The sequence below is a fragment of the Branchiostoma floridae genome, chromosome 8, assembly GCF_000003815.2.
Source record: "Branchiostoma floridae strain S238N-H82 chromosome 8, Bfl_VNyyK, whole genome shotgun sequence".
NCBI lineage: Eukaryota > Metazoa > Chordata > Leptocardii > Amphioxiformes > Branchiostomatidae > Branchiostoma > Branchiostoma floridae.
In genome coordinates this window covers 18,058,208-18,085,194 of record NC_049986.1, presented here as the reverse complement: position 1 = coordinate 18,085,194, position 26,987 = coordinate 18,058,208, and the positions used below count along the sequence as shown (strand labels likewise).

Here is a 26,987-nt window from a genome sequence, read left to right as displayed (position 1 = left end):
ATGGTGAGATTGATACAATGCTTCAGACAACACTACACTGAGACGATAGTAGAGACAAAGTACTGTATTTGCGACACTTTTCAGGCCAACCGAAGCTGTGAACTGACACGTCGCCACTTCTGTGTTACAGAAAAAAAGTCATATTTGGCTCAACAAGTTGTTACCGCCGAAATTCGCAAGGTAATGTGTTGTTTTTTTTAAGTCTCTTTTAGATAAAACTTAACGTTACTTGTGGCAAGGGGGTTTCCTCCTTGCTTTATATACAAGTGGCAAAAGGCAAGAGTCACTTTTCTTTCCGCATCTTTACCCCTATCGCGGGTTTAGAGCAGCATTGGTGCATCTGTAGTGTCGTGGTCAGTTGTAAGTTTGTCCAAGGAGGTTAAAAATGTTTTGTCTAAATTTGATTTCTTGCAAACTGAGCAATTTGCACGTGTGCACGCCTTGGTACGCTACTACTTTAAATTTTAATATGTGGTTTAACTCAAAGCTCTACCTTTCAATAAACTGTGTATGCGATAGATTGTCACGGTCTTGATTTGTACGTGTATCAATGGAAAATTTTGCATGCAGTTCACCTCGAGTGGAGAAATAATGATCGTGTCATAGACGCTTGAGTTAAACCAAGGAACTTTTATCAAAAAAAGCTTTGATATAAAAAGCTCATTGGTTAAACTCAAATGATTTCAAGCGTTGAATGGCGTAGTCTAGTTTAATCCTGGAGACAAGATAAACTAAAGACAAACTAACGACAACATTGTGGAGGTTTCCTCGTGTGTATTCCACAAAGTACCATTTTTGGAGCTTAAGCTTTGCTGGGAAGAAGAAGAAATTTGACAGATGTTGGCTATTGATATGCAAAGATTGTTAGCAGAGCGTTGCTACCCATGAATGGCCGATTCCATTTGAAAAAGAAAAGAGGTTTGCTTTTAGAAAGGCCTTCTTGGAGGGCAATAACAAAGGTCACTTGTATTAGCATATGTATTGTTACCATACATTGTGCCATCTGTCGGACCATAATGCCCTCGTCTGACTTCAATCTCTATGTAGATGTAGATGTAACATCTATTATCATAATACCGGTACGTTTACGACCATTTCTCTAGCCATACTGATTTGACAAATTGTCAACGCATCATTTTCTCCAGTTACATGTTGCTGTTATAGGTTACCCTTGCCACTTCTTCTTTGTAACTTTTCTGCCACTCTTGTCCTGCTAAAAGCGTAATATTGTAATTGTAACACGCCGCGGAATTACACGGCGAACGGGCGCGTGGTTGGGAGGGGGTACAAAATACCGGTAGGAAGAAACACGGCACAATTAACTGCCGCTATGTACATTTATACATCCTCTGATGTTCCTTCCTTTTCTGTCAGTAAATGCATAAAACATAAACCTGCATGAGCATACAAAATGTCATGAGAAAACGGACGTATACTGTCAAGAATTTTCATTTAACTTATGTCCGTCACAACCGCTATGACGTAACACTTCACTGCTAGCGTAGATATAAAAATGGCGGGAAAATGGCTGCGTACGTTCAATTTTGCCCATTCAGTCGTAGATTCGGGCTATTATGCAACGGTTCTTCACACTTTTACATGAGTTGTAGCTTGTAGGTCACCAACAGAAATTCAAGATTGTTGTTGAATCATGTTCGTCTTGTGCCGTGAGCATGTGTAATTATGATCTATATAAATTTGGCAATGAATGTGACAGTGTGTTCGTCCCACGACGAGCTGCCTACCCCGAAATTTAAAAATAAGTATACTGAAAACTTTTGGCCTTGCTGTCTTCGAATGCATTGTTATCGATGCTTTGTAAATGGTGTATTGGACACCTAGATGTCTGAAGTGTGCACAGCTCAGAAATAACTATTGTTGCACGTGTAGATCTCTTTAAGTTCCAGTATTTTTAATCTACCGGTATAAGTCTTACTACCGGTATTATGCCAATGCATGTTAGATGTACAAAGACAAATTCGTAATTACACAAAGTACTTTTCTCAAGCTTCGTGGGCAATAGTCCCTGATAAGAAAGATATATGGAGACACTTCACACAATTCCAGATCTAGAGTGCCGCAAAGGAACAATTAAAGGTTACAGATATACAAAGAGAAAAGGCCTACCACAAAGCTTGTGCAGCCAGACTGTAGTCAGTCGTAGTCAGTATTTTAAAGAGATTGACGTTGAAGGATGCAACCTTAATCAGAGTCAACATTACTTCCTGCGAAAAGTACTAGAGTCATCTAAGGATACAGTGGAGACAACATTTGAGAAGGACCATCCACAATTGTACAAGACTTCATTTTTTAAATAGCAATTGGAAAAGGCATGGCAACATGACTCCAGAACCACGAGGTGGCACCCGGTCATGGTTGCGTGGTGCCTTGACATCTACCATTCATCACCAGCTGCGATAAGTTGATTGGTGACTCTGGTTTTCTGTTCCTTCCACTCATTACAACACTTAGCTCTTATGTTGTTCACTTCTGTTAAATTTACGTTTTGTATTATTCTTGCAGGACCTGCAATTTGACAACAATGGCAACCGGAGCTGAATCTCTTTTGAAACAAGACGAGGGAGAGAATAGCCGTGGGCGGGATTCCCCGTGTCCCTATAAGTGCAGCTATTGCGACAAGGAGTTCCCCTTCAAAAGTGCTCTGGACCGACACCTGCGGACTCACACGGGTGAGCGTCCGTACCATTGTGACGAATGTAGAAAAGGGTTTAGTCAACGGTCGAATTTGAAGGCACACATGAGGACTCATACTGATAAGGAACCATACACGTGTGAGCTGTGCAAGAAGCAGTGCAGTAAACTGAGTGACTTAAAGAAACACATCCAGACTCACACTGATGAGAAACCTTACAGATGTGAGGAGTGCAACAGGCAGTTCAGTCAGCTGAGTGATCTGAAGAAACATATGAGAACTCACACGGGTGAAAAACCCAACCGATGCAAGGAGTGCAATCGACAGTTCAGTCAGCTGAGTGATCTGAACAGACACATGAGAACTCACACGGGTGAGAGACCATACAGATGTGAGGAGTGCGGCAGGCAGTTCAGTCAACTTGCTCACCTCAGACGACACATTAGAATTCACACAGGCGAGAAACCCTACAGGTGTGAGGAATGCGGCAGACAGTTCAGTCAGCTGGGTGATCTGAAGGGTCACATGCGGACACACACTGGCGAGAAACCTTTCACGTGTGAGATTTGCAACAAAGGCTTTAAACTCCAAGGTGATCGGACGACCCACATGCGTTTTCACACAGGAGAAACACCGTACAGATGTGAGCAGTGTAGCCGACAATTCGCTACGCTGTCTAATCTGAAAAGGCACGTGAGAACTCACACCGGTGAAAAACCGTACTTGTGTGAAATTTGCAACAAAAGCTTTATTCTGCTAAGTGAATTGAGGAGACACATGAGAACCCACACAGGCGAGAAACCATACAGGTGCGAGGATTGCGGTAAGCGGTTCAGTGAGTCGGGTCATCGAAAGAGGCACATGCGGACTCACAAGTGAAACATCGCAAAATTGTGAGGAGCATCTGAAGAGGCCCAGGCAATCTCACTCGGAGTAATGTACTCTCCAAGCAGAGGTTTGGCCCCGGCTGTTTTTGAAGCCAATTTAGACCGCAGATTTGTTGTTTCTTTTAGAATTGAAATCATGCATTGGTTTTGTTATGGGCTCAATTTCTACTTGATACATGTACAAGTAAAGCCATAAAGGCACACGGAAGTATCCATAGTCTATACTCACAAAAGCTTTCGGTTACCTTCGCCTCCGTTTCCTGTTCATGTTGTCTGTTGGTAGTTAAAGAAGGATTTCGTTACCACCAGCAATCTACCTTTACTTTTTGATTGTATGTAAAATGCCACTGTTGAATGTGTGATTTTTCTTTAACGTATAGATGGAGTTATCGTTTGACTGCTATGACCCTAGTAAACTATTTTTTTTCTGATGAGGAAGTTCTATTTGTAACTCTGTTCTTATTGTTGTAAATACACATTAGCTTTCATAATCTGCTGTAGCAAACGTGTTAGCAGTAACTGTTGATATAAGGATTATTAAAAAGGGCAATTTTACATTAGATGAGAAAGGAATACGTACAATCAATATGCGAAACACGGGTATACTGAGATGTAGATTGTATGTATATTGTACCACATGTAGTTTACTGTAGTTGATTGTAGATTGTTGTCGACATGGCAGCATTACACGTTAGGAGAGAATACAGGGAGACTAACCTGCTAAACTACTGTATGTGCTTCTCAGCACTCGTTATATATTAAATGTGTGTTACATGTGTTTGGCCTATTAACCTAGTTCCAAATTAGATTAGTCTCAGTAGCAGATAATTCATGAGTATCTTACAAACGTGACGTTTCTTCAAAAGCTAGGTTACTCCCAACTCTAGTACGCCGTTGTTTTGTACTAGGTTGTCTTTACTTTGTCAGTATGTTGAAATTACCTATTCATTTGTCTAAGTGTTGAATAAACGATTAAAGAAATTTCTTGTGCATGTGAGTTTTTTCCATTTCTAGGCAACTTCTAGTACGAGAAAAATGTTTGAAGTGACGAAGAGTTAACACACGACTTTAATTTGATATCAATGTTTATGTACACATTTTTGTTGCATGTAACTTTTTATTGTACATGTACATATTTTTGACACTACCTATATTTCTACAATCCCAATAGGAAGTTTAATGAAGCTCAAAAGGACATTTCTGTCAAATCTGGTGTTAAACCGTTTAGTCAAGCAAAATTGGCAAAGCTAATTCTCCCCGACTTTTGTACCGGAGATGTTCTTGTTGTCGTCGGGATCCATGAACTCCTTCCCCGAGAAGTCGGTGTGGTTGGAGCAGGTCTTGATTTCCTCGTCATCAACCTGATGGATACATGTCAATCATAAATGTCAAATCCTTAGTTACGCCATTCGTCATAGCGCAGAGTCCAGCCTTGTTCGCTGTGGTCCGCTCCCGAATCTGACGGGGTAGGGACCTTCGGGAGCGGACCGAGGCGAATAAAGGCTGGGCTCTAGGCTACATTAGTTAAGCTGCAGCGAATTGTTAGTGACTAAAACATCCCCGGGACTCATCACTAGTAGGCATGTCTCTGTAGCTAAACTCCATATCAACCCCTTCACACGAGAGCAAGAATGAGCCGGAATGCCGTCAGAATGAAAACTATTTCCTATTCCTGGAAATTCTTAGTGCATTCTAAAAATTCTCACTGCATTCCAGATATTTGTGCCTGTTATTTTGGCTGGCCCAAAAGTTCTGACATGCTCAAAACTTTCGAGGTGCATTTGAAGTGGAGAAATATCGATGACATTCAAAGTGTATTTTAACTGCAGTATTAACGCATTCTACGGTATTCCAACATTATTCGACTCATTCTGATCTCATTCGATGGAAAACCGAAACGACAAGCCACTTCAAATCCTACCAGAATGTGGCCAAAAGAATATCTGGAATGCAGTGAGAATGTCTAGAATGCAATACAAATACCCAGGAATAGACAAAGAATGCTTATTCTGACGGCATTTCGGCTCATTCATTCTCATGTGAAGGGGATAGAAGGTCCATTTGGAATTCCCGCCCAAATGTGGCACGAACTTATTAATTCTGGCTGGTTCTGCTTTATAGGGCCTTCACACTAAAACCGAATCAGCAGGAATCGAGCAGAACCAGCCGGAATTAATCATTTGCAAAATTCGTGCCACATTCGGGGCCATTCGGGTGGGAATTCCAAATAGGCCTTAAACCCCCTTCACACGAGAAGGAATGAGCCAGAATGCCGTCAGAATGAAAATTCTTTTCTATTCCTGTGCATTCGTAGTGTATTCTAGACATTCCGACTACATTCCAGATATTCTTTCGGCCACATTCGGGCAGGATTCGAGATGGCTTGCCGTTTCGATTCTCCATCGAATGAGATAAGAATGTTTCGAATAATGTTGAGACTGCAGTAGGAATAGTTAGAATACACTTAGAATTCACTATGAATGCCATTCGATATTTCCCCACTTCGAATGCACCTCGACAGTTTTTAACATGTCAAAAACTTTCGGGCTAGCCAAAAGAACGGGCACGAATAGCAGGAATGCAGTTAGAACACACTACGAATTGCCAGGAATTGCCAGGAATAGAAAAGAATATTCATTCCGACGGCATTCCGGCTCATTCATGCTCTCATGTGAAGGGGGCTTTATTCCTGATAATTCGTAAAGGCCATATAAAGTACGACAAAAGAGATGCTCACGATGTCCAGAGGCGTGTAGGAGGCGTTGTAGTGCTCGTAGACGGGGTTGTTGGACGCCCTGTTGTACGAGACGATGTAGACCCTCCGCCGGCTGTCGGACCTGTTCTGGTCGCTGCGGTGCAGGAGGTTGCAGTGGAAGATCAGGGCGTCGCCCGGGTCCATTTCTACGTACACATGCTCCAGCACCTGCAACAACGCATATATAGCGTTACTCATGCAGTTTTCTCTTGGTTTAGTTTGCTTTGATACAAAATACATCTCCATTAGTGACTGATATGTCACTATTCTTCCTGAAGTTCGGGAGATTTGTAGAGAATCACCACTCTAGACGGAAAGATTTGCACCATCGCACATCGCACCATCGCACGTGTGGTGAGTTCTGGCTCTCTCCAAAGACGGAACTTCCATTTAACGTCCTTTCCGAGCGGGACGGCCCTAGCCGAAGCTAAGTACCCATTTTACAGTGTAAAGTGAGGAAAGCCGTGTAAAGTGCATTTCCCTAAGGCATAAGATCGGTGACACGGGCAGGATTCGAACTCTAGGTCCCGAGCCAAACACGCTGTGGATCTCACTACATCCATGCTCTTTTCTATGTTCTATCATTTGCACACTCTTTTTGACGACGCCTCAGAGGCGAAGCTGTTAGCACGAGACGAGACGCAAATAATCACCACATATACCTTCTGGAGTTGTTTGACTCTCTCTTCATCCGCCCCAGTCTGTCCAGCGAGCCGCTTGTGGTCCAGCCGTCCGGCAAGGTGTGAACCACGTAACACCTGGGGGAAGGCAGGTATCACGGAAACAAGTCAACATGATATCCTTTCAGTCTGAATAAATCACGCTTAAAGCAGCACTTCCAACGATCATGCTCCAATGGGGAAGGGCTCCACGGAAACCACGGATAGCGAGACGTTTTGTTACACGGATTAGACATTATCTTTATTGCCCATATTCTCTGGCCTGGATGCCTTGTTCTCAGTTAAAAAAAGGGGGCCCCGCCGTAGATTACCTGCAGACATCCGTTGGCCCTGTCGGCCCTGTCCACCGCGATGAACACGTTTAACATGTCGGGAAACAAAAGGCCATTGTTGTACCAGTACCTGGGACATCAGAGACAAAATGTATGTAAAGAATACACCTGGATACAACTTGACCATGAATCACAACTTTCTCTGCATCGGAGAACTCTTAATTTTCTTGATATCTTTCAGGTAACTTCAAAGAGACTAAGACGCCTCATCAGGCATCAATATTCGAGAATGGCATTATGAATCCTACAACTCATTGTTGATGATTTTGATGCCTTTTCCACAGGAAAATGGACAAATGAAAGTTACGTATACGTCTACCCGTAGTCTTGATGCCACCAGTGCTGACCCCCAGAGCGAGCATCCTTCATGTTAACCGTACCGGCGTACTGATACACTTCTCCGCCAAGTAGCTTTAGAACAGAAAAAAAGTAGTGCCAACTTTTATATCTTATTACATTTTGTTAAATCAAATCCCATTGTTCATAACATCAAGACAATGCGTATTGTCACCGTTTTTACCTTTAAACTATAAAAAGATGCACATTGTTTTATTACCAACATTTAGGTAAGAACACCAGAGAAAGAGCAAAGGATTCCCATTACATGCTCCAATGTTGTGCCCTTGGCACTTAACACGAATGTTGTCATTTCACTCAGGTGAAAATGAGTACCTACCGTCCGTTAGGGACGTTAGATGGACACCCCTTAAGCTTGTTTGAGGAGAGCCACACCTTGAACACGTTAAAAAACACCCAGGCTTATCGGAAAAGTGCCCATTGGCCGCAATTGGGGTGATTACTGTCGTAGTGAGGTCACTAGCGCACTTACTTACTTACTAGGCTGCCATTACAGATTCCTCGAGAAGACAGAGTAGGACCACTGAATAACCATAGCAATTACATCGTTTTGTCAGCGACATTGAAACAAGAACATATACCTTTTCTGAAATCCCGACCATTTTCCTGCTCCGAGCGATGATGCCCGACACGTCGGTGCCTGGATGTTTCCACTGGATCATGGTCAGGGTCGCGCCTGCGCCGTCGCTCTCCTGATACGACATTTTCCTCATGCCGCCATCTTCGTTCTCCAGCGTTCTGCTCAGGTTCTCTATCTCTTCTTCGTCAAAAAAATTCCTGAAAGGGTAAAAAGCTGTCTACCATCAAAATATCAAGACCATAGCACGTCAAAAGATGCAAAAACTATATGTTTTGTTGCAGTACCAAGGTCACATAGCAGGGGGCCCAAATTCCTCAACATTGGTCTTTGTCTTCCAATTCCTATTCACTTATCAAATATCATTACAATCCACAATCCATCCAGAGGTTATAAAGTTATGTTAACCACAAATATCCTAAAATACAAACACACAGACACACACACACACACACACACACACATACACACACACATACATACACATGAATCATAGTCTCGAATCAAGTCATACTGACTGACTTAGGTGTGTGTCTTATCCATTCTTCTACGTGAATAACGTTAGGCATGGCCTGCACGTACTTCCTTGTTTTACCATTCACAGTATGTTAAGTGTCTATAACATGCTCCTATTTACAAAACGGCCGCCTTACCGAACTATTATGAAGCCGTCACGGTCGAAGTCCGACTTCATTTGCTCCGTGACTTTGAATTCGCCCCGCTTGTACGTGTACTCTGTGGAAAGGTAACGACACTATTCTGATTGTTTTATGGTAAGGATCGCATAAAGCAAATACTGAAAACGTATTTGCCAAAGTCCAAACAGATCGCTTTTCATGATATACAGACAGGCAAAGATACAACTATCTGAAAGGCCATCTCAGACACACGTCAGTATGGTGTTTACGTGAGTCTATGAGGGAACCAACCCTCGGCAAATACTTCCGGCAACTTTTACGACACACACAGCTGAATTTTAGACGACTCATAAAAAAACACCCCCCCCCCCCAAAAAAAACCCAACCTCAAGTTGCTGTCGTACCCTATATCGGAGAATGTGCCCAGATCCTTACCTGTGGAGGCCATGTTATGTTGACTGCCTCCTCCAGCTAGTTCATGACAGCCGACACTTGGAGCGTTCCTGACTGGCTATTAGTATTACAACTTAGTAATAATAGCTATTAGATCATATCAGAAGTTTAGCGGATGAACGAATGGCACCTAGCACTAGCAGTTAGACAAGTCAGAGAGTGCCTTTATGTCTATCAAATATTTGTATTTTTCTATTCATAGGGATAGTAGGTGGGAGGGGCTATGGGATTCAACTTTGAACTCGTGTCGCGTTAGTCAAACATTCCCGGCACGTCCTTCTGTTGCAACCTTTAACCGCCCCATCAAAGGCTAGGAGCAAAATTGACTTTGGAATAATCCGCTCATTCGACATTCGACTCCTGGGCACTCTTTGTAACGTTTAGTGGAAGAAATTCTCGCTCCGTAGGATGAAGGAATTTATATGTAAACTTAGGCCATGTTGAATTTATTATATGGAAGACATCTACGCGTGCACGTGCATCAATTCTCAGCCGTTCCCCCCCCCCCCCAAAAAAAAGGTTTCAACCATACTACTAGTATAAATCCTACAAAGCAGCTGCAAAATGGTCAACTATACACAATAGATTGCAAACGCAAATATCGGAAAACGGATACTAAAGTCAATGAATATTTCAAGACCAAAGAAGATGTGAAAGAACAAAAATGAAGACTCCATTGTTCAGTATGCCATGTGTGTTCAGTCATTGGTTCAACCTCCCTGACCAATTAGATTTCACATTGAAAGCAACATTTTTTTTCGTCAAGCTTTTCTTTTTATTTATTCGCTCGCTCGCATCAGCTTTGGTGTTTCCAGAAGATGTCATCCATATAATTAAATCAAATCATATATACCAGCTCAGCAAGTGGACTAGCCTGATTAAATCTCGCTTATAGCAGCCCGCCAAACATCTGCCAGCCCAGTTACAGCCCTGGACAGCGGAGTTTGTGTTACACAGACTACATGTGGACATGGGGAAGAATAAGTTAAGATGTATGCTCTACTGTAAGAAGGAAAAACGTAAGCCATAGAAAGTAAGCAATAACATTGCATTTATTAGGAAACAATGCTGACTCAATGTGAAGCAGTTCTGTCAACTTCTATATTCAAATGTCTTGCTATTCCATGTCTGAGAGCACATATTCATTAATATCAACCTTTTGAGTCATATTCATTTATTTCAACTCTTTTTAAAAGTCACTCTCACGGTGAAAAGTGACGTCAAATTCATTTTAATGCCTACAGAACGGCTAGCCTCTCAGTTGCGAGTATAATTACAAAATGCAATGTAATCGAAAGCTTTACAAAAGGCTGCCTTTAACAGCTTTGGAAAGGCGACATGCATATGACAGTCAGTTAAGCATATCACTTTTTAAGAAATACAAGACGCCCTTAAATTAGCTGATACTGAATTGTTCAGATAGTCTTACACTCGAAAATGGCAGAACTTCCCATCTTAAACACAAGTTCATTGCATCATATCACTGAGATAGTGACGGTTTTGCCAGGCACCGCTGGCCACTTCATAGCGAGGACTGGTTTATTTAATGCTTCCCGGCTTTTGTACCGGAGATGTTTTTATTGTCGGCTGGATCGACGAAAGACTTCCCCGTGAAGTCGGTGTGGTTGGAGCATCTCTTGATCTCCTCGTCTTCAACCTGAATGACAGATGCCAGTCATATAACTGTCAAAAATATGACGTCGACGCTATTTTTACATTTATTGACTCTCAAACAAATTTTCATTAAGAGCCATTTTATAAGAGAGACTTTCATAACAGAAAATGATTGCTTATCTAAATTTATTTAAGACGACGCATACATGTGGTCTTATAGTCTACATTTTGGGCGACGCCTCAGGGGCGAGGCTGATGAGGTAGTGCTTAGGCGAAGTTTAAAATTCTGCCCATGTATCTTTCGTGCGAGTAGTTTTAAACCAGTAGCCCTGGTGTTTGAATAGCACAAGAAAGATACTTGATGCCGAAAAGGGACTGGTAACGAAAAGAGACTAGTGTTATTCACTAGATTAAAGTATGTTCTCCAATAACATTAGAATATATTGAAGTGTTTTTAACTGTCAGTCAACACAACAAATCCGTCAACCTTCGTCAGGAGTGGTGATTCAATTACTCTTCCGTTGTGTTGAATGACAGTTAAGAACTTTGATATGGATTATACCAACATAGATGACCTTTCATGCAAACTTTAGAATATGGTACTTACGATCTCTAACGGCACGTACGAGGCGTTGTAGTGTTCAAAGACAGGGTTGTTGGAAGCCCTGTTGTAGGAAACCAGGTACGCCCTCCGCCGGCGGTCGGACCTGTTCTGGTCGCTGCGGTGAAGGACGTTACAGTGGAAAAGTACCGCATCGCCTGGGCCCAACTCTACGTGCTCATGGTCTAGCACCTGGAACAACAGTTTATGATGTCCCTTTACATAGTTGTCTTCGTGTTAACAAGTATTTTGTAGCTCATTGCAGCAACTTATAGAAAATGAGATATAGCTTCAAATCTAGTCTATCGACCTGACCAGGTCGTCATGTCTAGTAAATGTATAAAGCATGCATATTAGTGTTTTAGACAACCTCTGGACTCGGGCTAACTCCTGTGACGACCTTTATGGCAACTCTTGCCTACCTTCCCGTTCGTGTTTCCGACGTGCCTAGCATTCAATTGGCGACTGCGGACACTCACCACATACATAAACGAACAAACACACCAACTGACAACAAAACCTCCGTTTTCACGGAGGTAAACAAGGGAGACAAGCGATTACTTGTAGAACTGAAAGTTACCTTTTTGAGTTGGTTGACTCTCTCCTCGTCCGCCCCGGTTTCCCCGGCAACCCGCTTGTGTTCTACACGTCCGGCGAGGTGAGAACCGCGCAACACCTGTGGGGGTATCCGTGAACAATTTCATCAGGTTGGAGAATCATTGCACAATAGGTCCTTCATTCACAACTAAGATATCAAATCACATCTGACTTCATACTGCAACTAGGTGTCACTGCTAACAATGCGACCCCAAACGTAAAGTCTTTTCACATGTATAAAGATAAATATCGTCTAGATGCAAAGATAGATATTGTCAAGCAGCGACAAATGTGGAGTGTGATGAGTGTCGGTTACTTTTGTTTCTGAGAGAAAGTAACGACATTGAGCATCCTTGTTATAACCTTGTGACAATGTTTATGGTATCCATTCTAAATATGTTGTGTTTTTGCATTAGATCGAGAGTCTGTAGAGAATGTTATCCGTGGAATTAACTTGTCGTGGCTTTACTTTTGCACTTTTGTGTGTGTATAGAAGGCAAAATGAGGACGAAATAGTTTGAATCAAACCTCGATGACGTTTGAGTTTGGTCAGCACCATTTGAGATGGATTGTGTGTGGATTAGAGAGAAGCATCCAGGATAGGAGTTATCGTATCTATGATTTGAGGACGTAAGAATTTCCAGTCTACCTGAAGACAACCGTTGGTTTTGTCAGCCTTGTCCACGGCTATGTAAATAGTCGCCATGTCAGGAAACAATAGACCATTGTTGTACCAGTACCTTGGTAGACAAAAAAGCAATATTGAGGTACTAAACAGACACTGTTATTCTTTGAAGAAATCTTCAAATCCGTTTTGTCTTTTGAGTATTCAGAACACAGACAGAGATATGACAATTCAAATGTTAAATGGTTCATAGCCCGCATAAATACTTTTTAGCTCATTGACACTATGGAGAAATCAAACTGTTTGCATGCTACGAAAATAGACTCATTGGCATATTTGACTCAGTCTTCTTCAGCTACCTGACCCAATTGGACACGTGACTTTATGACCTTAATTATTTGAGTTGGTGAACATCCTAACTTCTCCAAAACTATAATTTATCAACTCGGTTGAACTTTAGAGCTAGTTCATTATTTTTCTGATTTTATAATTGATTGGTAGGTTGATCGATTGATTTGAGAAGACATTTGTCCAGTTACAGGGATGAAATAAGTATTTGCTCACCCGTAGTCCTGATGCCACAGGTGTTGTCCTCCAGAGTGGGCTTCCTTCATGTTTATTTTCCCGCTGTAGTGGTACACCTCTCCACCAAGAAGCTAATGAAGAAAAGAATATCATGAATCTTAAGACTATCTTCCAACATTTATGGTACCAATGGTTGTTGGACTTGAAATCTTCGCAAATACGACGATATTCATCATACTGATGAAACATTATGTTCACAACAAATTTTGTTGGTCAGAGGTTTGGAGAAAATCCCTCTAGAGCCATGTTTTATACTTTGAGGTGGAAGTACAACGAGATGTGACAAATTCAAGCTCAAAGTCCCACTAGCTAACATTATATCTAAGAACATAGTTAGAGATCAGTCGTTTGGTGTCAGAACTGTAAAGGAATGGAACTCCTTATACCCCCTTCACATTATATACGATCTTCGGACGTTCTTCGCGATCGCAGGAAGGTCGGCTGATTTTAAGATCTTAAGATGGTCTTGCGTATTTTTCGCCTCAAAACTGTCCCCCTCACATATACGCGAGGCTCGTGAGATCGACGGTGAATAAATCTATGATAATAAACCTCCCATGACCTCTTGCACGCGGACAAGGTAACACAAAACGTTCCTCAAAAAAGGCAAGAGATCAATAAATGTTGCTTATTTTGTTGTCGTAATCTTTTTAAACAATGAATGGAATGCGCGGGCATAATAGAAATGACGCAAGAAAAGAAAGTGTGTCACAAAGTCAGCCTACATACTGCCACAGGGGCCACAATGTTAGAATTACCCTCGCATTCCCAGAAATTCAATATTTGTAAACAAACGGAAGTCGGACGAACGTCGCCCGAACGTTGCCCAACTGACGGGCGTTCGCCATCCGATTTACGCTCGATGATTAATAACTATGTCTTTGCTCGCCTATCGGTCTTCAATCGTTGGATTGACGCAAGACTATTGACCGATACCCTTGCAAGGTACGCACGATTTGTACGCACAATCTGCGACTCGGTAACAGCTGTGCGATTTTGGAGATTTCCTTCGACTAGTCGCATATGTTAAGAACATGTTTCGCTGCACCGCGACCGTCGTAAGACTCCTGGAAACTGCCGGCGATCCCTAAAAATCGCAAGATGATCGTGAGAACACCGGACGTCTTACTCACGAAAATGTCAATCAGAGTTCGTAAACTAGTCTTCCGATCGAATCGCGCCTATTGTGAAGGGGGTATTACCACACCTTGTAGTCGATGCTGAAACTGTTAATGAGTTTAAGACCAGATTGGACAATCACTGGGAGAAAAGAGGTACATCACGTATAAGAACTACAAGAGGCCTAAACGCCTTCCTTCCCGAAGTCAGTATTCAGGTATTCAAGTAAATTTGTTTACGTACTTTCTCAAACGTCCCAGCCACTTTCTTGCTGCGTGCAATGATGCCGGATACGTCAGTACCCGGATGTTTCCAGTGGATCATGGTCACCTTCAGACCCCCTCCGTCGTCCTGATGGAACGCCCTCTCTCTCAGGCCGCCATCGGGGTTCTCGATCGTGACCTTGAGATTTTCCAATTCTTCTTCGTCCAAAAGATGGCTGTTTTGAGAGAGGAGAAATTTTGTGCGTTGTAATCAACATGACTCGCACGGCCACACTCACTTGTGACTTGATAACTAGTATATGGATCACGTCCTCGGGCATCAGTTTTGGTCTGCTTCCAACAAGAAATGTGTAACGTTATCAATATAAATAATTAGAAGCTGGAAATGTATGTTGGGCCCTGAGCAAGGTCTTCCTCAGTCAAAGAAGAAGATGCGAAAAAGAACACAACAAAAATATATACGACCAAATGTTGAAGAAAATAGGCCTTTATATGTACTGTAGGATATGACTGACAAGAAAATGGCCTTACCGAATTATTATGAAGCCATCACGTTCAAAGTCCGACTTCATTTGTTCGGTGACCTTGAATTCACCTCGAGTGTACGTGTACTCTGAGGAAAGGTAAAGACGCCTTGATCAGTGATGAAATCGGGAAAATTTCAAATTGAACACAACGTCTAAGACATACGTCTATTTTAAAAAGTACCATATGATTTGGTATTAAATAAAGGAGTTTCACAAATATGCAAAATCGGTGTAGTATACAAGAATCTGCCCTATTCTTGTCCATGTCACTTCTAGATATTGTTTCAAATTCACCGTCGATGAACGACTATGAAGAAATATTTTAAGTATTTAATGTTCAAGCTAACAATCTGCATACACATGTTCGAATATAACTTTCTTATCATGCACATTTCAAAGCCTACCCTTTGCTCTATTTTAACGCCCATCGAATACCACAAGCCGGAGTATTGATTAAACTCAATAGACAGAACAGTCATTGTTAGTCTGTACCTGTTGATGCCATGTCGAGTTGACCGACTACTCCTAGTCAGATCGTCACTGACAGTCCCCAAGTGTCCAGTGTTTCCGACCCTTAGACTTTCCCCTCCCGAGGACTCGTGCAGCGCTGTATGTTGACATAAACATTTGGTTAATCATTACCAGTTTAAAACAACGCCGTATGATAGACCTGCATCAAATCGAGTGGTAAGAACAGATATCTTTATGAGAACAAAATATGTTACGAATAAAACATTAATAGCTTTTCGTATCCATCAAACTTTTAAACCTTATTGCTGCAATCAAACGTGCAGTAGCATTGCACAAGCATCTACGCGCTCCCAGCCACAGCTAGCCTTTTCATGCGTGTAATCTGTTTTAAAACTTACAGCACACGTCAGTACCTATAAATTGGAGTATTGCCGATGATGCAAGCTAGCAATACTAACAATACATGCAGTTCTGCATGCACATACTGTGATCCCCTCCCGCTCGATGGAAACCCCTAAAACATTGAATACATTTCTCACCGTGAACATGGATCTTTCTCTCCAGTCATCGTCCCCCTGTCTTTTTGGAGTCTTGCCTGCCCCTTATGGAGTCTTCGTGGTTTTCCGTGAGCAGATATGTTTCCATGTCCCAGAGTGGTAAGGATTGTGGTCCTTCGTCCATTCGGCCTCACGATTCAGTTCAAGATTAGTCAGGCATCGCTGAACTTCTCCTATAAGATACGCGCTCATGGCGCATTTTTGACAGCCACGTACATTTAGTACAATTTGGCGCCACTACTTCTCCGTAACAGCTCCTTGGATTTTGGTATTCTCCATCTCTCTTATTGCTCTTCTTGTAATGCAGCTCCAGACAAACAGCTCAGTACGAATCATTCCTGTCAGGCCGAGTTCGCTATCAACAGGTTTGATTCCGGACACAGCAAACAGTCCCTTCGGACTCTTTTCCACACCTTCTCCTTTCTATAAGATAAGTTCTCAAGGCGCATTTTTGACAGCCATAGTTAGTCCAATTAGACGCCACTACTTCTTCTTAATAGTCCCTCTGATTTTGGTATTCTCCACCGACATCTCTCTTCTTCCTCTTCCTCTTAGCTCCAGACAGACAGCGTAGTACGAATCATTCCTGCCAGGCCGAGTTCGCCATCAACAAGTTTGATTCCAGACACAGCAAACAGTTTAGTCACTACTTCTTGTCAACGGTCTGATGTTGGTATTCTCCACCGACATCTATCTTCTGCCTTCTTCCTCTTCTTGTAACGCAGCCGGAGACAAAACAGCTCAGTACGAATCATTCCTGCCAGGCCGGTGTCGCCATCAACAGGTTTGGTTCCAGACACAGCAGACAGTTTTGGAGGTTCTTTTAACGGTTGAGTCGTCAACAGAAATGCAGGTGTTGTGTGTTGTTGCCCTCAGCACATAAACACCAGCTTCCTGCAAAACCACCTAAATCCTGCACTTTACATGAACCGAAACAAACAGCTCTGTACGAATCATTCCTGTCAGGCCGAGTTCGCCATCAACAGGTGGATTCCAGACACAGCAGACGGTTTTGAAGGTTTTGTTTTGAACGGTGTAGTCGTGAACAGGAATGTACGCTCTGTGTACTGTTGCCCTTCAGCACACAACAAGCACCAGCTTCCTGTAAGACCATCTAAATCCTGCACTTGACGGTACAGAAACCCGAAACAAACAGCTTGGTACGAATCATTCCTGCCAGGCCGAGTTCGCCATCAACAGGTGGATTCCAGACACAGCAAACAGTTTTCGATGTTCTCTTGACCGGCTGAGTCGTCAACAGGATGTGCGCGCTGTGTACTGTTGCCCTTCAGCACACAAGCACTGCAGCTTCCTGTAACACCATCTAAATCAGCTTAGTACGAATCATTCCTGCCAGGCCGAGTTCGCCATCAACAGGTGGATTCCAGACACAGCAAACAGTTTTCGATGTTCTCTTGACCGGCTGAGTCGTCAACAGGATGTGCGCGCTGTGTACTGTTGCCCTTCAGCACACAAGCACCACCTTTCTGTAACGACATCTAGGTCCTGCACTTTATCGGGAAATTGGTACTGTCTTGTGTTGCAAAGAACCCTAATATTGAACCGGCACTGTGTTGTTTTTATTGATGTAATTTCGCTTCAGGTATTTGCTTTTTCAAGTCCCAACAGATAGAACGACAGTGATGCCCCTCTGCCGTACCTACTGTTGAGACTATCAAAGCTGACGCTGCTTGCCCCTTTAGATGAAGTGATGTGATTCAGCCAAACGCTGACCTGAAGGTGTTTGTGTCGTCATCTGTGTTTCCGTCTGAGTAGTTGCTGATGTTTTGGCTGTTGCTGTACCTGCTGTTACTGTTCTCGTTGTAGCTTCTTCTGCTGCGGCTGTTCTTGCTGTTGCTGCTGTTGCTGTGGCTGTCCTTGTTGTCTCTGTCGCCCTTGGCTCTGCTGAGAAAGCTCCAGGACCTGCTGTTGTTTCCGCTACCCTTGCTATGGCTGCTTCTGCTTTCGCTCAATGAGCTGCTGTCACCATCGTCAGATGTACTTCCACCACTGACACTCTTACTGTCCTCTGTTCGGGATCTCTTTGGGTTCGGCGAGTTTGAGTCGTCTGCTTTCCTCTTTAGTCCCCTGCTAGTCGCACTACCGCAACAGCTTGCCCTATTGCTGTTACTGTTGTGACAACTTCCTTTGCTGAGAGACGATCCTTCAGATCTGCTAGACGATGCCGTGTTGCTGTCACTGTTGGATGTGACGAAGGCAGACGCCGCCAGACTGAGTCCCGATGTGTCGTCATGGCGTCTTCTCTTGTAGCTTCCGGCGGAAGAGGAGCAACTATCGAAGCTTGTTGTCGTGTTGCCTCTGCTTTTCTCATCACTACTTGAAGAGTCGTGGTTGAAGGGGAAAGATCCTTCGCTTGCGTGCTTGCGTTTCCTTTGATACTTGTGGCTGTCATGGCCTGAGCTGCTGCTGCTGTCACACGTACGGCTTCCCTCCGAAGAACTTGTGGAGGCATCGTTGTCGCTGTTGTTTGCAGATGCCAACTGTTTGAATGGAAGTTGGACTTGGCTTGAGAGCGGCTGACTGCTTTTGCTGTTTCCGTCAGAGTGCTGATTGCTGCTCAAACCTGCCAAAAAGTCACTAAAGTCAGTCGGGCTTACCACTTTGACTGCCGGATTTGGTACAGGCTCTCTCTGACTGAGGTACTTCTTGTACCAGCGGGCGAGAGCGTCTGTTGCTTCACTGGAGGACGTTTCCGACCACGGGTCGGGCATCGGCGTTCCCTTAGTTGACGGTGTCTTGCTTCCCGTATCCCAAGCTGCTTGCGTATCACATGCGTCGATAGCTTGCGGAAGAGGACCGTATGCAACGACTTTTGAAGAGACGTCAACCCGCTTGGGCGATGCGATGTCAGGTGATGCAGCAGAAAGCAAGGAAGTGTGGTGCCGTGTAGATCCTTCTTCAGGACGATGGGTTTTGTCAGTGACACATGGAGACTGTGCCTTGACTGTTTGCCCTCTTCTATCGTCCCCTTGTCCAGTGTGGCTAGGACTGCTGAGGGTGCCGTATACAACCACGTTTGCAGAGATGTCAATCGGTACTGGTGATGCGGCTTTAGGCAATACAGTAGAAGGCATGGAGGTGTGGTGCAGTGGAGATGCTTCTTCAGGACGCGTAACCTCGGCTTTCTCCAAGTCACATGGAGACAATGTCGTGGCAGCAGGTGCTCTTTTGTCATCCCCCTGGCCAGTTTGGCTAAGATTGCTGATGGTGCTTTTCGGTGGAGTGCCTACCCCTGCAGGTGCATCCTCGTTGAAATCTCCCAAATCTAGAGCAGTGCTTCTGAGGGATGTGGTGTGTGGCGGGGTCCATATATGATACACTGGGCTGGTCGTCTTAAGCTCCGGTTGGTCCTTAGCGTTTGGATCGGGCGAAGGTGGCGCCAAGTATCGGATACCATGCCCCTTCCCAATGTTTACGCGCTTTTCGAAGATGTACTTCGGTGCTTTTACTCCCTTCGCTAACCTCTTCTTTGGCTTCCTCTTTCGTCTGATTTTGTATACCTTGCTTTCACGTCTCTTGGGTTTTTCTTCTTTGGTCTGTTCTTCTTCAGAGTCTGTCGAGAAGCCCTCGAACTTAGAGATCCGCCAGTCCGGGTACTCTGATGTGGACGGCAGCGGCCCTCCCTCTGATCCCGCCAAGCCTACCACAGGAGCGGGCTTGTTGCTTGTGTAGAACGACATCGGCTTGGACCTGCCACTAGCGCCGTGGCGCAGCGGATAGTTTGGATGGCGGGGAGACCTCGGGCTGGTCGGCGGAGGCGATTTCGGGGGTGCTGCTTTGCCCAGCAAGAATGGCCTGATGAATGCCGGTATTGGAGGTGTGGGTGGGGACGGTGGTGGCGACTTGCAGAGTTCTGCGATTGTTTTTCCATACGAAATGGTGCTCCAAATCCCGTCGCCAACGTAGATGAGTGATCGAGCAGGTCTCTCCCACTTGTGGCCTGGGGTTTCGTAGCCGCTGTTGCTCCATGAACCCTCACTATGGGACGCATCAGATTCGTCTGAAGTCTTCCAGCTCCACGTGGTGTACTTGGCACCGGTATGCCAGGGAGTTTCCGGGTTCACCGGCGCTTTCCCTCTAGCCCTGCGTCTGCGAGCTTCGCGTTTCGTCAAGGGAGAGTTTGCTCCTTTGTGTGTCTTTCTCTGCGCACATTGTCGCTGTTGGGTGGGTGGTGGCGAGTCCCCTCTCGGTGCCGCTGTCTCTGTTGTGCCAGCCGACTTATAATATATACTCTCTTTGCGTAGCGTTAAGCGCTCAGGACTTGGGGTCAAGTCCACTCGTGACGTCGTTGCTTCCGTTGCGCTCACATCCGACTCAATATTTGTGCGTAGCACTGGCCGCTTAGGACTCGGGCTCAAGGCCGCTCTTGGTGCTTCCGTTGCACTCACATCCGACTCAATATCTGTGCGCTGCTTTGGCCGCTCAGAACTTAGGCTCAAGTCCGCTCTTTGTGGCGCTGCTTCCGTTGCGCTCACATCGGACTCACCATCTGTGCGAAGCACTGTCCGCTTAGGACTTGGGCTCTGCCGTGCCCTGCGACGCCTTCCTGGCTCCTCTCTGTGCTTGGATCTGCGAGTTTCGGAGCTGCTGTCTGTGTCGGTGACGACCTCGTACTCGTCGTTCCTCTCAAAACCGACCGGGCAGGCGCGCTCTTCCCCCTCGTCGGTTGAAGACGACTTGCGGCGCAACCTCAAGACGATCCTGTCGCCGTTACCCTCTTCTATGAAGGAGCTTGGAGGCTCCATAGAAGGCACAGAGGGAAGTGGCGTGGTCTGAGGACGATCCTTCCTCTCTTCTGGTGATGTGTCCTGGGACGGAAACTTCTCGACGTCCCCTCGAGGCTCCGCAGAAGGTACAGAGGGCGATGGCGTGGTCTGAGGATGATTCTCCCTCTCTTCTGGTGATGTAGCCTGGGACGGAAACTTCTCGACGTCCCCTCCAATGGAGCTGTCTGATCCACTCTCTGTGTCCCCATCGTTAGACGACAGATCATTCAGGTCGTCCACTTGACGTCTATTGCTGACGTCACAGGTCGTGTCCTGTGGAAGTTTGATTAAGTATAACTACACTAAAGGCAGAGCAAACATTGTATATACATGTGTGTGTGCGCGTGTGTGTGTGTGTGTGTCTCTCTCTCTCTCTCTCTCTGTGTGTGTGTGTGTGTGTGTGTGTGTGTGAGCGCGCGTCCGTGTGTGTGTGTGTGTGTGTGTGTGTGCGCGCGCGTGCGTGTGTGTTGGTTTGCATTTGTGTAAGCATAGATGACACATAGAGCACGAAAGGGTGGTACCAGGGATGTCCCACATGACACGCCCCAAACATGACACGCATTTTTCATTGATCTTGTGCGTACAACGTTTCTGTTGGCACTGACTATGGCACTGAAAGGTAAATCAACTAAGTCTGCAGATATTCTACATATTCATTTCTTGTTTTTTTAAATAGAATTTTAACCATATTGTTGGCAGTGAATTACTTTAAAAAACTAATAATTATAGGATTTGAAGTTAATTTCTATTAACTTAAAACCATCACTAATTTCACAAAAGCGTTTCAAGTTAGGGCACTCTGTCTAGGTATCAGAAACCGAAAGGTACAGTCGCGAATTCGAAAGCATCTCACAGCGTACGCGTTTGCCGCTAGCAACGTGGGGTGTCAAGGTTCATGAACCGTTTGAATGCATTTCGTATCTAGATACATGCATATTATTTAGATGAATATATCAAAACTTCATCAATCAAAAGTCGACCACTCTCTGGCAACTAGCGACGGAGCGCAGTGAGTTCGAGCGCATAAAAAAGCGCGTAACGTTAGGGCGACCCCGTTACCTTTGTTTGAATGGTTTTCAGCACCAAGGACAGGGGTGTCTGCCCCCCTCTCTCTTTCTGTGTGTGTGTGTGTGTGTGTGTGTGCACGCGCGCGTGTTTTCATATGGAGCACATGAGTGCGTGTGCGTGCCTACTTCGTGCCATCGTGCGTGCGTTTGTGTGTGTGTGTGTGTGTGATGTGTGTTTGTGTGTTTTGTGTGTTTGTGTGTGTGTGTGTGTGTGTGTGTGTGTGTGTGTGTGTGTGTGTGTATTGTCAGCAACAGCTAAAGACATCAACAATATCTAGAAGTCAGTTGGATGTTTGGTCAACGTTATTTCAGAATTTTGTCCGTTGTATACGGTGTAATTTCCGGTACAGTATTTGGAAACTGCATATAGAACAGCTATATCATCCGTAACGTTATAATATACGCGCGAACATGATTTTATATAGAATACATTTTGTCAATGTGCTCGCGTAGAATATTGTTTGGGCAGTTGCTTTGTTGTCTTCAACCCCTAAATTATAATGTGAGTAAAACTTACCTCATAGACAGGCCTGCTGTCTCCTCGTGAGTGTGCGGTTTGGTCGCTAGGAGTCTGGCATGGCAGATCCGCTGTAACTGTGAGGGGAAAATATTGTCAAATGTCATCATCATCTCAAAATTGTGCAATGTTTTTATCTGATCGCAGAGACCAGCTGAACGTTAACGTTGTCGATGTCCCCTAATGAACTTGGTTATATCTAAGTGTTGCTCACCCTATTATCTGTGCCTCAAATACTACACGCGTTGTTCAACCAATAGTACGTGGGTATTCGAGAAAGTTTAGTATTTTTCAAATGCCGAGTCGGATAAGTAGGTGTAGGAGAGAACTGACGTTTTTAGACGCTGTATTGGTATGTTACCTACAATTTAATGCATAACTGAATAAATCCTTATGCCCATCATATATCAGAAATCTACCAGTCTTGTAAGCATCATATTTTGAAGGTATCTATATCTGCATCAATACATTATCCACCGGAGATGCCCCTACTGCGCGTGGTGATAACAAATTCCACTCTACGATAGTTCTGGGAAGATACGAATTAAACACATCAATCCTAGGTTGGTAACTTTGATACTTGAAGTAATGGCTATTCCCTGTTCCTTCTTGAGCTGGTATTAGATACTTATCAGACGGTGCATCCACTAGTTAACTTGGAAGTGAAGGTAAACTTCAGTGTTGCTCACCTGTCTGCTGACCTCCCTCTGCTTGACCAAGCCCGTCGGTAGGTGGCGCGCGTTCCCGCTCTTTCCTCGCCTTGAGGTAAGCGCTCTGCGCCCAGCGGGCGGCGAACTTCTTCTTGCGTCCAGACTTTCCCATCTTTCACGCTTGAAAATTTCACTTTGCTCTATAAAAACGTCGAAAACGGACGGAACAAATGTGTCTCCGTGCGCACTTGACCAACGTTTGTTAGAACTGTTGTCAAGGATAGCTAAGATGTGTTCTAGAACTATCCAATGATTGGATGTTTCATGAATGTCCGATTGTTACGCGTTTCAACATAAATGGACTCAGAAAGTATTCTGGAACACGGTTTTCTAATGAAATTATTCTGAGGGCAAAAATGCGACCATGAAAGTTCATTAAAACTCAGTTTATTGGTAAATTTCACAGTTAAAATGGACGGCTGATTTAACTTTTGGCCGCACTAGTTGTGTGTAGTTCTAAGTATTCTCTACGGCGTGTGGTTTGGAATTTATAATAAATATCTGATATGAATTACACACACACACAAATGAACGCACTGAATCTATGGGGGTCTTTTGGAGGGGAGGGGCAGTTTTTAGAACTGTAACGTTACCGTTACATATTGCTGACACGCGGAAACCAAGCAATCATTCACCTACGGAAGCCTTTTGCTATATAATTTTACAGGTTTTATTTGAGGCATAGGGTACTGATGTCCACTTTTAGTACGGATTATGATGTGTAAAATGTAATAATGGGAGGCAAACACTGCGATAAACTCCTAGGGCGGCATCCTGCAAATCCCCTAACATAGCCTCGGTGCACCTGTCGTCCGAAACTTTCTCACTTCTCCCCTCGCGGAGTGCCCGGATGTTCCCACAGTCAATAAACCAACATGGCGCTGTTACAGACGACTTGCTGAAGTGTTTCCGTCTCGTTTCGCGCGTTTTCTGCCCTCAGCGTCGCTTTCCAGTGAGTTGTACGAGTTCTGAGGTAGGGGAAATTCTTCTTAGGGTCAGGGTTTGGTTTCTAAAAGGTTGGCTGGCTTGGTTTTCATGAAAAGATGGCTGTAAGTTCCGTCGGAAGTGAGGAAAATAGTGGGGAGGGGGGCGTGGGGTCTGATTCCGTGTGTTTACATAGCTAGGGAACACTCGTGCCACTGTTTGAGAAGCGTGGTTTATAAACGTAAGCAATAAGATCGATATTATTAGGTTATAGCGCTGGTTTGTAGTTTGAAATTTGTGTCATATCAAGTGATTTGTTATATATGCAAGGGGACTTCTCCCTAGTCACAAATAGGAGGAGGGTACGTTAAGGGTTTATCGTGCAAAAAAAATTAGGCTTAATAGAAATATCATTGAATTGATGAAAGTTTATTGATACAATTTTACTATTAAGATATGGTCCGAGCTATTCATGTAGTTGAAGATATCATTATGTTGTATTATTTGGGCTTTGCAGTAAACAATTTTTATGATAAACAATACTAACGTTACAGTACTTAGGAAGCTATTATCACTCCAACTAGGGTCTGTACAATCGATCTATCCATAGAAATGAATAGATAGATGTCGTAACATTCGAATACACTACAAATCCAGTAGTTTGGACCAAATATACTCAAATATAATATCAATCAATCAATCAATCAATCAATCAAATGGTTTAATCATAATAGAACAAGACACTTGCAACCAGCGGCTTTAATACAGCCTTGTTGTACAGCACCACTACGTTAAAAGTAAAAATAAGTTAAAGATAAAACAATAGGTGACTTGGTCCAAGTTTTCATCATGCTGACAATTCGAATAGGATATTAAATGATTTTAAGGCAAATGCTGCAAAAAGTGGTGATATATAAATACAATACCAGAAAATTTGGCCATTTATAATAAGGTAATATTATGATCAATGTATGATTAAATTGTAAAGTCTACCCAGGTGTCAGAGGTAACAATTGATTTTACAGACCTTTGACTGTACTCACCAGGATGTTTACATGGTAGAGGGCGATCGAGAGCAATAGTTTGTATTTACCTTGCCAAATACTTGAATGTGCACTATGGTCATGGAGTCTCTTTGAAAAACATTATTCTGTGACTTTCTGTCACAAGACTCAGACTTTGCTTATGGCTATTTGTTCCATTGATAGTTCAAAGTTTGATGGACGATACTGTTTGATATAGTTTGAAGTTAAGATGTACATTACATATATTGGGTTGTTACCTGTTTTTACAATTGGAATGCTAACAATTCATGGACAGACAGTGTTTTAAGACAGTTTCTTTCACAGCCCTCTAGAAAAACTTATGGTTGGTTCACTTTGCACTTGATGTATATGCTTCACATGTAACATTACTTCACCTTAATTCGTTGGGTAACCTATTTCCGTTGTTTTCAAAACAGATTATGTACAAATATCAAGTTGGCGCAGGTTGGTTTAAAATTGCAATATTTTTAGAATATTGCAGCTTAAGACCACCACCCGTTGACATAATATCCCTATATGCCCTGTTTTTAAAAGCAACGGATATAGGTTACCCCACAGATAAAGGTGAACCAGCGTTATAGGTTAATTGTTACTTTAACCTTTGGTAAAAAAAAATTTTGTATGACTGTACACCCAACCGGCCAACCCCCATGCAGACCCCTGTAAGCAGGGGATGTACAACTGAAACATTGATGTGCCCTCACCCCTCCCAGTTCATGTAATCCGAGTGCTTGTTTTCTCTGCCAGGTTATTCTTGGCAAAGGCCCGATAGATCCTCCTGTGTTGTCTCTCCCCTCTTTGCAAAGCCTGGGATAAAAACAAACTTAGCTGTCAGTGTGGAGGAAACTTTCACTAGCTGATGTGACCATATGATCTGTAACCCTATCAGGGTGATGGGGACAATGGGTCCCTTATGGAGGGCACTTTGGCACACCTTCATTAGTTTGGAGTGTTCAAGAAACAATTGAACACTGTTTTCAGGGACCGTATACACATCCCTGTTTGTTTACCGTCCCAGAGACCATACTATCTATTTATAGGGTCCTGTTTACAAAGTATTGGGTGAAAAATGGGGGTGTATATGTTGAAATGAAAAGTTCCCCCAAAAAAGTTACACAGCAAAAGTTTAAGCTGGAGATCAAGTTTGCACTTGATCTGAAAGAAAGCTATTTTCCAACCACCAAGACAATCATTGACTATCAATACATTTTGCTACAAATCAAATCAATAATGTAAAGTTATTCTGACTAAAATCGCGCTCCTAGCAGTCGGCCTTACAGCTGCCACCACCTAGGCAGAGGGTCATTAACCCCAGCCAGCGAGAGATTGTGTAAACACAAGCTTATGTAAAGAAAATTATTATTTTTAAGATTAGTGATATTATTATTATTGACAGTGGTCTATAAATGTGTTAGAGCTTGTATATAACTTCATACTGCTATATATAGCAATTAAGTGTGGAGAGAGTCAGACCCTGTAGTAACCTTTCACCCTGCCACAGACCTGTTTGCTCGACCTTGCCAATGGCAAATGTATATACTGACACTGTGGTATAGTCAGATAACATAATCTCCAGGCAGATTTTCCAGTGGCATAAGATAGCATCAAAGCTGGCTAAGGAGTACAGCTGGCCAAAGGGAGTCATCAGCCTCCGGTCAGCCAAACACACTCCTAGGTCGGCTTC

General features: G+C 43.7%; 4 protein-coding genes across 4 annotated transcripts; 1 reads left to right on the top strand and 3 right to left on the bottom strand.

Annotated features, from left to right (window-relative positions):
* The first annotated feature begins 27 nt into the window (after positions 1-27).
* On the top strand, positions 28-4,521 carry LOC118421607 (zinc finger protein 239-like). Its single transcript, XM_035828962.1, has 2 exons — positions 28-180; positions 2,524-4,521. The coding sequence occupies exon 2, from the start codon at positions 2,543-2,545 to the stop codon at positions 3,530-3,532; it is 990 nt and encodes a 329-aa protein (XP_035684855.1). The 5' UTR covers positions 28-180; positions 2,524-2,542; the 3' UTR covers positions 3,533-4,521.
* On the bottom strand, positions 3,965-8,440 carry LOC118421609 (L-proline trans-4-hydroxylase-like). The gene is made up of 6 exons (XM_035828965.1): positions 8,246-8,440; positions 7,627-7,718; positions 7,287-7,377; positions 6,958-7,053; positions 6,278-6,463; positions 3,965-4,901 (listed from the first exon to the last, which is right to left on the bottom strand). The coding sequence occupies exons 1-6, from the start codon at positions 8,375-8,377 to the stop codon at positions 4,788-4,790; spliced, it is 711 nt and encodes a 236-aa protein (XP_035684858.1). The 5' UTR covers positions 8,378-8,440; the 3' UTR covers positions 3,965-4,787.
* A 1,926-nt stretch (positions 8,441-10,366) lies between these two features.
* LOC118421608 (L-proline trans-4-hydroxylase-like) lies at positions 10,367-15,832 on the bottom strand. Its single transcript, XM_035828964.1, has 8 exons — positions 15,717-15,832; positions 15,229-15,310; positions 14,717-14,912; positions 13,334-13,425; positions 12,794-12,884; positions 12,128-12,223; positions 11,554-11,739; positions 10,367-10,989 (listed from the first exon to the last, which is right to left on the bottom strand). The coding sequence occupies exons 1-8, from the start codon at positions 15,727-15,729 to the stop codon at positions 10,876-10,878; spliced, it is 870 nt and encodes a 289-aa protein (XP_035684857.1). The 5' UTR covers positions 15,730-15,832; the 3' UTR covers positions 10,367-10,875.
* A 2,138-nt stretch (positions 15,833-17,970) lies between these two features.
* Positions 17,971-23,445, bottom strand: LOC118421841 (serine/arginine repetitive matrix protein 1-like). The gene is made up of 3 exons (XM_035829343.1): positions 23,313-23,445; positions 22,624-22,700; positions 17,971-21,312 (listed from the first exon to the last, which is right to left on the bottom strand). The coding sequence occupies exons 1-3, from the start codon at positions 23,443-23,445 to the stop codon at positions 17,971-17,973; spliced, it is 3,552 nt and encodes a 1,183-aa protein (XP_035685236.1).
* Positions 23,446-26,987: the final 3,542 nt, after the last annotated feature.